Source organism: Condylura cristata, unplaced genomic scaffold (assembly GCF_000260355.1).
Source record: "Condylura cristata isolate star-nosed mole 26May11 unplaced genomic scaffold, ConCri1.0 scaffold00016, whole genome shotgun sequence".
Classification (NCBI taxonomy): Eukaryota; Metazoa; Chordata; class Mammalia; order Eulipotyphla; family Talpidae; genus Condylura; species Condylura cristata.
Genome location: NW_004567117.1, coordinates 13,295,536 through 13,309,335, shown reverse-complemented (window position 1 = coordinate 13,309,335; position 13,800 = coordinate 13,295,536). Strand labels below are relative to the sequence as shown.

Genomic DNA, 13,800 nt, shown 5'->3' with positions numbered 1-13,800 from the left:
CCACTCCCACAGCAGGTCTGTGCCTTTCACTTAGCTTATGCATGTGCGGAATAGCGGAAATCATCAATATTCACTGTGTGTTTAGTGTGTCAGGCACTGGTCTATTTTTTTTTATTACTTCATTTAAACCTCATGACATCTCCATTTATGTTGTACAGGAAACAGACACAAGGAGAGCTGAAATAATCCTTCAAGGTCACATACCTAGTAAATGATAAAGCTGGATGCAAACCCAGGAAGTCTGGCCCCAAAGTCCTGCACTTTACCACCAGCTCTACTGTCTTCTCTCTGTTACTGTCCAGCTTTCTCCACCTGGCAGCCTGCAGGTACCTGTCTCTCAATAGGTCACAAACTCCACTCATTCTCTCTCTCCAAAAACTTTTCCTTCTCCATGAATGACATCTTCGTCCATCCAATAACCTGAGCTGGATCCCTCATAATCGGTTTAACTCCCGCCTCTCCCCATTGCCAGCCACATTCAATTATTATGTAATTTTTGTACATCCTGTTTTCTAAGTAGCTTTGAATCCATTTCTCTTTCACCATCTCCACTACTGCTTTGCTAATTTAGTCTCTAGGTAATTTTCAGCCTTACAATGAAAAACTAAAGATCTGACTTCATTCCTGATGGGGCTGTTCTAACGCTGTTCTTTTCATAACAGTAAAATGACAACCCTTTGGGATTTATGAAGTATATAGCTTCTTAATAATATAAAACAGTGCTATCTATTCAACTCCCCCAAATCATCGTGCAGCAGGGAAATATTGATAGACAAGCAGCGTGTGGTTGACAGTAAGTGAAAAGTAGGTTGAACAGGAGTTTCTTTAAAGAGAGCCTGAGCTCTGGATGAAGCTGTCTGGGTTTGGGCCCCAACTTCACCTCCCATATCTGGGGCTTGGATAAGTTGGCTGTCTAAACCTTTCCAAGCCACGGCCTCCTTTTCTGTAGATGTGACTAGTGACAGTACTCATCTCACAGGTTGCTTAGTGGTTTGGTAGGAAAGCCAATAACTGAGCTTAGCACAGCCAGCACATTGGAGATGTTCAGTGTTATATACCAATCATATAAATTGTAACCTCAGACCTGGGGATCACACTGCTGGCCTGAGACAGAGAAAGGAATTCTTTCCGTCATGATCGTGTGCTCTATTCCAGATTCTTTAAGTCTTAACTCTGTGTGTGTCCAAATAAGAATATCACTTCTTTTCAGAATTTCTGCACACTAGAATCACTGGGGGAACCTTCAAATTACTACCCCTCTGAACCTACCTCCAGAGCACCTGACAAAATTGTTGGCAGGTAACCCAAACACTGAGATTTGAAAAGCTCCTAAGGTGTTTCTCATGCGCAGTCAAAGTCAAGTGACATTGGTCTCAACAAGGTCTGGGTGCACGTGTGTACCCTATCATAAGGGGCAGGACAGTGGGCATCTGGGGGGGTGCAGGGCCCGAGTAATCTGAGGACAACCATTATATCCGCTGGAGACACGACAGAAGTAGCAAAAGAGCTAGGCAGAAATCGATAAACCTAAGTCAAGGTTCTATTTGTTCTACGGCCGCAGAAATGATCAAGTTTGCACTAAGATACAAAAGCTGCCCTGACACATGGTGCCATCCAGTTGCCAGTGATGCACAATTCTACTTCATGGACAGTGAGCATGTGGGACACAGTGCTGTGCACATCTCCTCTGCCCCTCCCACTTCCAAAGGTCTCCCTGGAGGTAGGATTTTCTTATGAGAATCCTTGGAAAGAAGCAATTGTAAGGTCTTGACACTTACCTGGTTGATACTGAATTTTTTGGCTTTGTTAACCTTTGTAGAATCTTTAAGCAACATGAGAAAAGGTGGCTTGTTTAAACTACAGCCTCCCAAAGACACATCTCTCTTAGTAGTTTTGTTGACCAGATCTAGAACTTCGGGACTCTGTGATAGCCTAGAACAGACAGACACATTTTCCCATAAGTATCATTCTTGCTGTCATGGTTTTGGGTAGACTTTCATTACCTGTCTGTACATGATGTCTTGAGGAAACCCCAGGCTCACTGAAGGAGGATGTGTTGTGCCCACCCCTGCAATCCCTAAAATACCCAGCCCTGGGCCTTGCCATTATGAGAGCTGGAGAAACATATTGACTTGAGCAGTCAGGACATGGCAAATATAGTTCTTTCCTTGGGGTGGATATAACATAGAAATATGAAAATGAAATATGCACAGAGGGGAACCAGGAACACTGGATGATCTAGAAGGGCAGTGAATCTCACGAAGCCTGAGAAGTAAGCTAACCGGCTCTCTTATGACACTTGAGTAGGAAGTCTCACAGATAAATCTGCATTATCTCAGGACTGTTGCCTGAGCCCTGAAGGTATCAAGTCACTGGCTGAAGGTTCTTTCTCCCCTTGGGGGGATCTAGTCTCTTATTTAAAAAGGACTATTTTATATCAAAATAAAGGACACGTAAATGTTTGCAAAGCAGCACCAACTCTCAGCGTGGGAGCTGCCTCTTCCCACTGTCCTGGCCCATGCAATTCCTTGGTTTTCAAAACTAGGGAGATTAAGTCTAATTGCACAATCTTCATTAAAATGAATTAACACTTCAGTGGGAATACTGTTTAGGGCCAGAGTCTGTGAGTTAATTCCTTTTTTTTTAAAGATTTATTTATTTATGCATATAGAGCTGGGGTACAGGCTAGAGGTACAGGGGAGGTGAGAGGATTCAGCAGAGACAGAGTGGGGAGCAGAGTAGGCAGATTGAGGGAGTACACTGCTGAGGGGAGCAGCGGGCGGGTCAGGAGAGGTCTGCCGCGCCATGTGGATCATCTCTGGGACTGGGGATCGAACTCACACTGAAGCGGCTGTGTCCAGCTTGCAGTGCTGAGCTTTAACCTGCTGCACCACCAGGAGGGCCCCTGACAGTAACTTCAACTAGGTTTTTGCCATGGTTAAGTGCCATGCGTGCTCCCCCACAGGGAGGCTAAGCCCAGACCTTGCCAGTTGGTGGTTTGCTCTGGATGTGTGTTGTGTCAGAGAGGGTGTTTGGTATGAGGACTTCCTCCCACCTGTGGTGACAGATCGACTCTGATAACCAGACCAATGAGATGCCTTCGCAGGGGCAGGCCATTTTTACCAGCTATACACAAAGAGAAAAGGGCATACCTCTGGACAAAGACATTGCTGATACACCCCTCAAAGTGACTCCCTCCCAGGCGCAGGGATTGCAGGGAACTCGAAAAGTCTGGTAGCCTTTGATTACTTTTCAGCGTCTGGTCATCAATGAGCAGCCGGAGTCTGAAATAGCAAGAGAACACAGGGTGAGGACTACTGGAAAAGGGCCTCACATGTAGTCGACTTAGTGTCTTCAAACCAAACCCACTCTCTTCAACTTAACACAATTCAGTAAACTAGCCTTATTTTTAAAGAGCATTCCATATTTTTGGATGTGTCTTTTCTTACACAGAACATTTTAATGAGAATGTAACCTATACACAGAAAGTCCCTACATCTTCAGGGTATAACTCATTGAATGGTTACAATGTGAATATACTAACATCACTGGCAACCAAATGCAGAAGCAGAAGTGACTAGAAGCCCAGGAACCCTGCCTCATAGTCTCTTCTGTCTCTAGTCTTTCTTTCCTTCCAAGGGTAAGCTGTATCTTGAATTACAATAGATCCACTTTGCCTGTCTTTGAATTTGTACAAATAAAATCATAGAACATGAAGTCTTTTACATGGCATTCTTTCCCTCGGTGTTATGTTGGAAGTTTGTCATTGTATATAATTGTCCATCTTCTATTGTCATTGCTTTGTAGTATTTCATTTTGAACATGTCTCAGTTCATCCATCCAATTGTGGACTGGTTTATTTTTGCCATTGAGGAAATTGATATGGAACCAGGAAGCAAGGAAGGACTTAACTAGTAATAATTTCAGCATTAAGCCCAAAGACTTTGCAAAAAGACTCCAGAAAGATTACATCAAATTAAATAAATTAAGAAAGTGTGAACTGTCATTCTGCTCACCCTGAGTTGTCATTTACTACAGACACATAATGCAGTGACCCATCCATGTATGTCTTTGGAGATTTAAAAATTGGGCTGTTGCTGTCCCTGGTGCTCACTTCAATGTGGCCATCTTCCAGAGTGACCTGCAGGCTGCTTGTCTGAAATCAGCATAGAATAGACCCGTCAACAAAGGGAATTTGCACTTACGGTGAATGAATGTATCAATTTTGACTTTATGATAAAAAACCACGTATAAAACAGGACAATTAGATAAGAAAGTTTTGACTTTGCTAAATCCATTGAAAGATTATTTTTGAATATTTTGACTCCATGCTCATGAATATAAAAATCTTAACCAAATTATTTCAACATTTATGAATCTATCAAAATCATTTTATGGACTGATTTATTGTCCCCACCAATTATACAAAAATAATTTAAGCATTAAAGTTTTTTCTATTTTCCCTTGCATTCCTGTTGATATTATTTTTACCAGGAACAAGTATTTTCTAACTTGATTCCTCAATTTTTAAATATATGATTATAATAATGATGTCTTCTCTTTGGTCATGGTGAATTTTTTATTTTCTGGTTGTTCTAAGAAGTTCAGTTTTTCAAAGTCAAATTCTGCAGACCTAAGTTTGGGCAAGATGATTTGATTCTTTCTGTCAAATCTTAATCAAAATATGTGTAGTTTTATAGTTGTTATCTTAATTTTGTTGAAGACTACAAAAATTCCATTTGGAAGAAAAAATCATCAACAAAATTAAGATGACAACTTCTAAATTAATTTACCTTCAAAATCTCTTTATTACTTTTGACATCAACTTTGAGACAGGATTAAAATGTATTCAATATTCATGAAATATTTCATACCCTTGTCTGGTGATTTAGTAATATGCCACTGGGTTCAAAGGTTTGAAATCCAAAGGAGACTTGGAAGTCGCTGGGTAGTGGGTAGCCCAAGTTGGTGAAGCTCAACTGTCCTCCCCTGGAGAATGAGGCAGACCTCACAAGCTGAAAAAACCAACATGGAATAAGTTACTGACACTGTAACAGTTTGTGGCTGAAGTATAGCATCTTATCCTATGTTACATCATCTGATCTGGGGAATGTGATTTAAGTAGCTGGAGGAAAAAAAAAGTTTGACTTGCTGCATGATCACTTATCAATCATCGGTGAGCTTCTGTGTATATAGTACATGCTCCTATTTTCCTACAACTTTAATATACAGACCTGAAGAGGTCTTACAAGAAAGAGTGCAGGGAATGTATCTGACCCAGTTCCCTCTAACGCTTGTGCTACCAGAAAAAGGTGAAACATGAATGTGTGTCTGGACAACACGATGGGCTGTTTGGGAGGATTTCGCCGCCAGATTTTGGACTTTCACCCACCTTCCAGTCCTCTGAGCATTTTTTGGTTACTCCCACAGTATCATTCAGCCTAACAACACCAGTAGTTTTCTTCAGATTTTTCATACAGCCTCGGAAAGCAGGTATAGAAATGTTAAATCTGATTTGGGGTACAAAAAAGGGAAGAACAATATCACATCAGTCTTGCCTGAGAATTGGAGATGAAACACTGCTCTCTACTGCTTCTCACTCACCAGTGCCCATTTGATATTTCTGTGCTCATGGAATTTCCATATGCTAGTTATTTGGGGATCCTGGGGAAATATACTTCCTCTTTGGGTGAATCTGCATTATCAGTTTTAAAATAATTTTGACAGAAGAATGACCAGTGTCCCCAAAAGGCAGAGAAACGTAGAAGATGTTGCTCCCCATTTCCCCTGCAAAGTCATGGTGGTGCATGGGGGGTAGGAAGTATATTAACAAATTAACGTACTATATATAACATACACATGGTAATGGATACTACAAGAAGGAAGTAATGGACGAGAGCCAGAAAAACTCTAGAAAACTTGTTCTGAGAGGTGAAGTAGTACTTGTAGGGCTTTGGGCTCTGGAACCAGGCTGCCTGCTGCAGAATAAGGTTATGAACTGCTCTCTGCCTCTGTTGCCTCATTTATACACCAAGAATAGGTTGATCTGTTTCACAGGGCTGGCGCGAGCTTCAGTGAGAAAATACATGTAACACACTCAAAATGGTGACTGTACAGAGCAAGACTCAATGTGAGGTGGTCGGGTCAGGGACTACCCCGCCTTAGCTCAGTCATTATAACAAGAACGATTTCTAAGGCAGCTCTTCCATGCTGCTCTGCCGTTTCCCCTTTGACTTGACTGCTGGTTCTGTCTAGAGGTAAAGTCACAGAAAAAAATAACATGCAGGAACTGACAGGAAGTCAGACAAATATTTGTGTTTCTTAACTAAACGATGTTCTAAGAAAATGCAAAGCTGATTTCATTATAAAGCCCTGTGGCAGTACACTTTTTAAAATGGAAGTGTGTCTGCTTTCATTTTTATTTAATTCATCATAAATAAACAAGTTGAGGTACATGGAATATGCATAAAATTAAATTTTATTAAAGAAAGAAAGGATTCTCACTGCCACTGCAGCCCCAACTTAATTCTTTCATAAAGATGCCTCAGAGGGTGAGGCATGTTCGTATTAATCCCTGGAGCCTATCTTTTAAGATACATGGAGATCCATTCTTTCTTGGATTTCGGCATGTGTTGGATCCATCAGCACCCTTATATCCTTCTTTCCACAAAGTAAAGGCTGCAGGAGGACAAATGTGGCAGAAAAGAAATGGGGGACAGAGGGACAGTTGACAGTTACAGAGCTCCTACTCTGTGCAAGCTACTATTATTCCAGCCTCACAGTCATCGAGTGGGGGAGGTGTTTCATTTCACATTTATTGACCAGTTAGTGCAGAGCACTGTGCTAACTCCTTCACTCATGCTGAATCCTCACAACCAGCGGAGGAGCCTGGCAGTTACCTGCCCTGCCAAAGATATAGCAGGGAGGCTGGGAAAATCACGTCACTTGCCCAACCAAGATCATGCAGCATGCAGGTGGCAGCATCAGAATGAGTGGTCAGAGTGCACACAAATTCATGTGACCCACCCACGGCACGTGGAAGTGACCACGACTCTCCTACAGCAGAGTTGTTAAGACAGAACATTCTGGCTCATCAAGTTCCACATTTATTCCAGAATGCAGGGTCTCAACACACTTGCTGGAGGCATATGACAGCACAGGAGTCTAAGCTGTGGTAACGGGTGCACTGGGAGGTGTCAACATACTCTGAGCCTGTTCACTCACAAAAGCTTAGCCAGGTCCACACTGGCTGCTGGCAGACTTCTGGGGGCGTACAATGGAATCCTCAACTCCGTGTTGAATACTTTATAGATGTTCAATAGTTGCTTGGCTGAGCTGTACTTTTCCAATTATTGTCATTTTATTAACATTGCATCATTGCAATTGTGACTCAGGGGGTGAGTTCTCAGGAAAAGATTCTGGGTGATTTGAGACCCTCAGGCATTATCAGAGATGATCTGCTCTCACAGGAACAGATGGACTTATAGATTGTGACTTCTGACTCTAATTTTGAACAAGTCATTTCAAGAGCTGGGTTACTATTCCCAGGAGATAGACCACAGTAAGCCGGACAAAACAGAACACCCATCAAATCTCTTGGTTACAACTGTTTGTTTGGTGGTTGATTATATTAGCTTGCTGTGCACTACATTAGGCTGAAGCACTGACTGTTTCCGAGGATCTCCCATTTAGCAGAGACCCATCCTGTGAAGGAATTGCCTGATGCCCCTATAGCTCTAGACCATGGCTTCCTGTTTTCCCTCTTCTCTGTCCATGTAGGCCTAATGGGGGTTTCATGATTCTGTGCTGTCAGAGACATCAGCGAAGAATAGAGTATGCCCAGAAATACTGGAACATTGCTTAGCCAATTTTACATGCAAAGAAGCAAAAGGCCAGTGAAGTCTTTGGACTTGCCTGTCTCTTGCATCTTCCACGTTCTTATAATTTTCATAAAAAAGTCAAAGCTTATGCAGAAAAAGGAAGTAGACCCTTGTTTGAAAGACCCTAAGACTGATTACCAAGAAAATTTTTATATCTAGATGTATCCATATTTCTTTTCCTTACATAACAGAGGTGAAAAGGGAAGAAAGATTGAGTGCTGACTTCAACAAAGTTCACACAACTTTGTGGTGGCTGAGCCAAAAGTAGGACCCCCCAACCCACTTTTTTTGATTCTCACCTATTGGCCTTTTCTAGTGAACTCTGACTGACTGGCACCCATTTCTCTGCTGACACCACCCAAATGCTGAAAATTCCTTTTTACCCCATGAGTCTGTTGCCCCTTCAGCCTCAATGAGTGAAACCTTCAGTTTCATTCATGAGGTAGCAGACCTCTCTTGACCTGCCCACTGCTCCCCTCAGCAGTGTATTTCAGTAGATCTTCCTGTTCTGCTCCCCACTCTGGCTCTGGTGAATCTTCTCACCCCTCGCACCTCTGGCCTGTAGCCCAGTTCTTGTGTGCATAAATAAATCAATCTACAAATAACCCCCCCATCATCTTACCTTTCCCTAATTGCAATTGGAATTCCTCCCAGATAATATGTGCTGAAGTCAAATATTTCACCTTCGATTTTAATGCTTTGTGAATTCACACTTATCCACATTAGTCTTTGGAGTTTTCCAATTTTGATATGAATCTGAGAAAATGAGAGATGAGTCAGCGAACAATGAGAAATAAAAGAATCCTAATTACAGCGGTCCAGGGCTATTGTGTTTTCGCCTTCCTTCAAATTTATTTATATAATGATAGGAAGACTAAGCAACAACACTTCTGGATAAAAATATAATATTAAAATATTTTCCTAGAAATGCTTGTATTTGAAATTTATGACACTTTGTATATGCCATATAAATACCATATATTATACATCCAAATGTTCACATTTTAAAAGCATACATCTCTCAGAAAGTCTAAGTTCATCTGGTTATAGAAAAGTGTTTTGGACACTGACTTTATATGGAAGGACATTTTATCATTCAGTAAACAGACTCAAAGGATATACCACGTTGTCTTTGCCATTGTTTATGAGCTCTCTAAATCCTTTTTCTTTGGGGGGCTCTGAATCCAGTTTATATCGCACCATGATACTGCCATCTTCTATATTTAGAGAAATGAAGTGATCCTAGAACAAGGAAAGCAAGCAGATTACCAGAAGACTCTACTGTGGAAGGGCGAGGTGCTGGAACGAACACAAATTACTCTCAGTCACAATCTGGACTCAGCTGCAGCTGCCTCCTTAGTACAAAGGGACAGTAGTGAGTGCTGTAATAGCCAATCCCTGGCATAGGTGTGATGATTAAGTATTATAAATCATGTTAAACATCATGAACAGTGGGTGACACACAGAAAAGATACAATAAATGCTAGCTATTATCATGATTTTATTGCAGAGCAGTCTATAACCAGCATGCAAAAATGGAAACCAGGGCCTCTTTGGTGGTTGAAGGGTTAAAGTCACAGCGCTCTTAAGCTATCACTAGCCACTTTTCGGCATGAGTTTGACCCCAGGCCAGGGAGCTGACCCACATATGGCACAGCAGACCTCTCCTGTCTCACCGCTGCTCCCCTCAGTATATTTCAGTGGGTCTGTCTGTTACGCTCCCCACTGTGTCCCTAGTAAATCTTCTCACTCCCCTGCATGTCTGGCCTACCCTCCAGTTCTTGAATGCATAAATAAATAAATCATTCAAAAATGGAAACTGAAAAAATACAAATCATTAATATCATTTGAAGATATGACTGCTGCCTTTGGGAGACAGACATGCTGCATGAACTCCAGACCTCTCTTAACATTTGTTTTAGGAGAATAGGACATATTCCTATTCTCAGTTTCATGTTCTAGCTCATGTCCCTTCTACCTGACATTCAAAGTGGAGGGTTCCTCGGGAACCCCACATGAGATTCTGCCCTCCCAACACTCTGTTGGGACCACAGTCACTCCTGTAACAGGGATTCAGCTGTGTCCATGAAACTAAACATTTTCCTCCAGCTGAGACCTGTCTTCTCAGAGCCACGCCAATGGATCTAGCACCTTGCCACATGTGACTCACAGAAGACTCAAATTTGTAATTTCTCAAACAGAACTCATGATCTCCGTGCCTGCCATGTGCTGCCAAGCCTGCCTCTCCATCCTTCACACTGCTCTCTCTCACTTGGCTAAGTAAGTCACAACTTTGACTAGGATCATTCTGGCTCCTTCCCTTCTGTTCCCATGCAGTCAAATCTTATCTGCTCCACTATTTCTTAACATTCCCATTTCTTAACATTTCCACCTCGTCTCCACAACTCCTTCAGCTAGGCTACATAGGGAGAACCCACTTTCCTCCCCAGTTCCACTCTACATCCATTTTCACTTTGTAGGCAGAGTGGTCTTTTGAAAATGCCAACATAAGCATGCGACTTGCCTTGCCCACTAGATAATGCCCTTTTTACTCCTGAGCAGATGTTGGGAGACCCTGACCAGCTCTGTTGCTCTATGTCCTGGTCACAAGAGTCACCCTCAGCCCCTGCTCCCTGTCTTTCCACCTACAAGCCTTCTTTGTACTTTCTACCTTCTCCCTTTCAGATGCTGCCTTCTATGTGTCTTCTGACTCAGATTAATAAGAATCCTTCACTCCATTATACATCCTTATTTCCCCTCAAAGCTTTCTTCTCTCCTGCTCACTACCACTGTGATGAATTAATTAGCTTATTAATGAGCATAACTACTTAATAGTTTTCTGTCCCTCTAGACTATATGGTCCATGAAGGCAGGAATCATTCTGTCTTGGCGGTGACTTCATCCCCCTCAAGGCATAAGGCACATCATCAACCTCATTTCCTTTGTGGAAAGATAAGCTGAGGAATTTCTGAGGAGGACTTGAAGGTTTTCTCTTACCCAATTTCCTAGTAACAAGAAGGCCTCTCGTTGAATTCTATTGCTAGATCCTTCTCTAAAAAGAAAATCAGTCCTTACTTGGGAACTTGGGGGCCAGTTAGGATTCACCACGCTCAAAATAAATAAAATAACATGACTTCCTGAGTAATAAACCTTTGGACTTATTGCAACACTCCAGATCATCTTCTCCTGTCTGGTTCCTAAAGGCAATTCATAAGTTTTCTTCTAATATAAGTAGTATTTCTAGTTCATAATCTCTAAGAACTTCCAATTGTAGTCTAAAGACAAACGTGTTTTGCAAAACAACCATCTTGCCTGAACATGTTGTGTGGCTTCTCAGCTCTCTGTACTTTCTAGGCAGATTGGAATCTTCCCAAATCATCAGAATTGATTCAGCTTTTGAATCAGTCTGCTGGAGGGTCCAGACCCGCCCCAGAGAGGGTTGTATCACTACCTACTGATAAAGTCTCAGGTTCAATCCCATGTTCTCAGACCAGAGATCCCATGGGTTGAGCCACATTTTTTTTTTTTTCCAGAAATACACCCGTGTAGTTAACTACAGAAGGTCCTATCCTGGGGAAGTAGACAACTCCAGACCCATCTACCAGAAATTGGTGTTGGACTTTTTCTGTAAGAACAGCCTCCAGGTGTTGGAGTTTCTGAAAAAAGAGGTTTTGTGTGCTGCTGAGTCAAGGGTCAGCCTGATAATTACATGATCCCACAGCCTGGCAAAAGGCACACCAGACTTTGGTGTGAACAGATCAAGCAGTCTAATAATCCTCAAGAACCCAGGAGGAGTTTAATGCTTGCCTTATCTTCACAAGTGTTTAAAGGGATACAAAGAATTTTAGGCAAGCAGTGGTTTTCAAAGAATAAAATGGAGATGGGGAGATTCCTCGCACCTTTTGGTGGCAAGTTCTCAGTCTGCATATTTGCCTCATTGAACCACTCCTTCAGTTAAGGAAAGTAGAATAAGGGAAGAGGTGGCAGTAATACTTGCACATTGCTTTTCCAGATCTAGCTGGTTGCTGTTAATAACCCATTACTCCCAAATGACCCAACCGAACAGACATGCTTGATAGTATCTGGATGCATGTTATAAATTACCTGGTTCTCTGCAAAGAAGAGCAGGCCTCTATCCACAGTGGTCTGAATCGTCTGTACAAAGTTTGGAAAGGGTGCATTTGCTTGAGTTGGCACTCGAGCATAGCCTGTACCTTCAAAATAATTTTTGTCTGACTCTTCATTTCTCCTGTAAACATCACCCACCATATGTTAGAAGATAGCAGCAAAGGAAGGCCCTCCTACCACAAAAAAAAGTAATTTACTAATATACGACTATTCTGGGAAACAGAACAAAACATGTGATAGAGTCGTCGTGATTTTGTGAAAGAAGAGAAAATATTTAAAAAGTTAAAAACATCCAGCCATTTCTCCTAGGTGTGCTCTTTTACTCTTGATTATTAAACCCTCATAGGTCAACAATAATATTCAAGAGACCCCTTTGGAATACCTACTTAGGAAGATGTGACCCAACAGCTAAAGATTTAGAACACAAGAAAGTATTAACTTGAAATAAAGTGTTACTCTGTAGTAATTTGTCCCATGTTAGAATATTCCAAGGTCTTTTAACCCTAGGGAAGGTCAAAGCTTAATGCAGCAATTTTCAAATAGTTCTAAATATCAGAGTACCTAGGAAGTCATGGTGTACGGTGTGGACCATTACTTTTGATCCTTAGAATAAGTGTACGACTATGTGCCTAAATCAGATAATACCTAGTATGGAATTTTGTAGTAGTAGCACCAAAAATTTTTAAAAGAATTATTTTTTCAAAATTAAGGAAACTCGAGCAATCTAATCATTATACAAAAAGTAAAAAAAAAAAACTGCTGTTATTAGATTTTTATGAATGAATTAGCAATGTTTCATGCAAGCATAATTTAAGAGCTTCTGGCCCAAAGCACCCAGCAAAATCAATTGCATCTCATTGACTTATCCTTTTATTATATGTAATATTCCTGAAAGTTACTAAAAACACATTTACAAAACACTGGTTTTTAGGTTTCATTTACCTTCTACAAGGCTCCACTTCAGTTGTGTTGAGGTTGAATGTTTCTTTGAAGTTGTACAAACTCAGAACATTCTCATTGAGGTCATCTAATTCAATACAACCTTTGTATGGAGGGAATCTTATTCTACTGGGAAGCTGAAAACATGAAAGAAAAATGTCATCCACTGATTGAACCAAGGACAATGATGAGGTTGAACAGACTTATTGTAAGCTTATCACTTTTAACCATCCATATCACATAGGGTTTAGGAATGTGGATCTTGGAGCTAGGGGCCCTGAGTTTGCTATTTACTAGCTATATGACCTTAGGCAAATCATTCAACTGGCCTCAGTTTTGTTATCTGCAAATGATAATGCTGCTTAGTTAAATTAACATATATATGTTAATATATATATATGTATATGTTAAAATATATTATATAAAATCAACCTATCTATCTAAGCCTAGAACTGCATATAGGAAGTGCTCATTGTGTTAGCTCTTAGGGCTATATATATATTAAGAATATATAGTTTTTAAGAATATATAGTTAAATTCATTTTCTATTTAATTAATAATCAGAAGAGACATGAGGTTACTGTACCAAATTCAAGTAAATATTTTCACTTAGTAAAACACCATTTACACTTACTCTAAAATCAGGTGGGTAACCTCCAACATAAAATACAACATTTTCAGGATCCAAATTGAGGAGTGTGTTGCTATTTCCACTCTCCATGTCATAGATTTGAGGTGTTTCTGGTTTACTGGATGTGGCTCCTTTGGTATAATTAAACTTTGCAAATTGATAAATTCTGTTTAAACATAAATTTGATAATAAAGTTATATTAACATCTTTTAAAAATCAAAG

At 40.8% G+C, this 13,800-nt stretch overlaps 1 protein-coding gene across 1 annotated transcript in view; it reads right to left on the bottom strand.

The window, feature by feature from the left end:
* LAMA3 (laminin, alpha 3) overlaps positions 1–13,800 on the bottom strand; it is a 207,773-nt gene that overhangs the window by 16,260 nt on the left and 177,713 nt on the right. Inside the window, exons 57-66 of the mRNA XM_012725781.1 lie at positions 13,582–13,744; positions 12,951–13,084; positions 11,985–12,129; positions 9,003–9,122; positions 8,503–8,636; positions 5,393–5,510; positions 4,875–5,015; positions 4,017–4,156; positions 3,153–3,284; positions 1,779–1,932 (exon numbers count right to left, since the gene is read on the bottom strand). Coding sequence (XP_012581235.1) covers positions 1,779–1,932; positions 3,153–3,284; positions 4,017–4,156; positions 4,875–5,015; positions 5,393–5,510; positions 8,503–8,636; positions 9,003–9,122; positions 11,985–12,129; positions 12,951–13,084; positions 13,582–13,744 — 1,381 coding nt within the window. The remainder of the gene's footprint in view (positions 1–1,778; positions 1,933–3,152; positions 3,285–4,016; positions 4,157–4,874; positions 5,016–5,392; positions 5,511–8,502; positions 8,637–9,002; positions 9,123–11,984; positions 12,130–12,950; positions 13,085–13,581; positions 13,745–13,800) is intronic.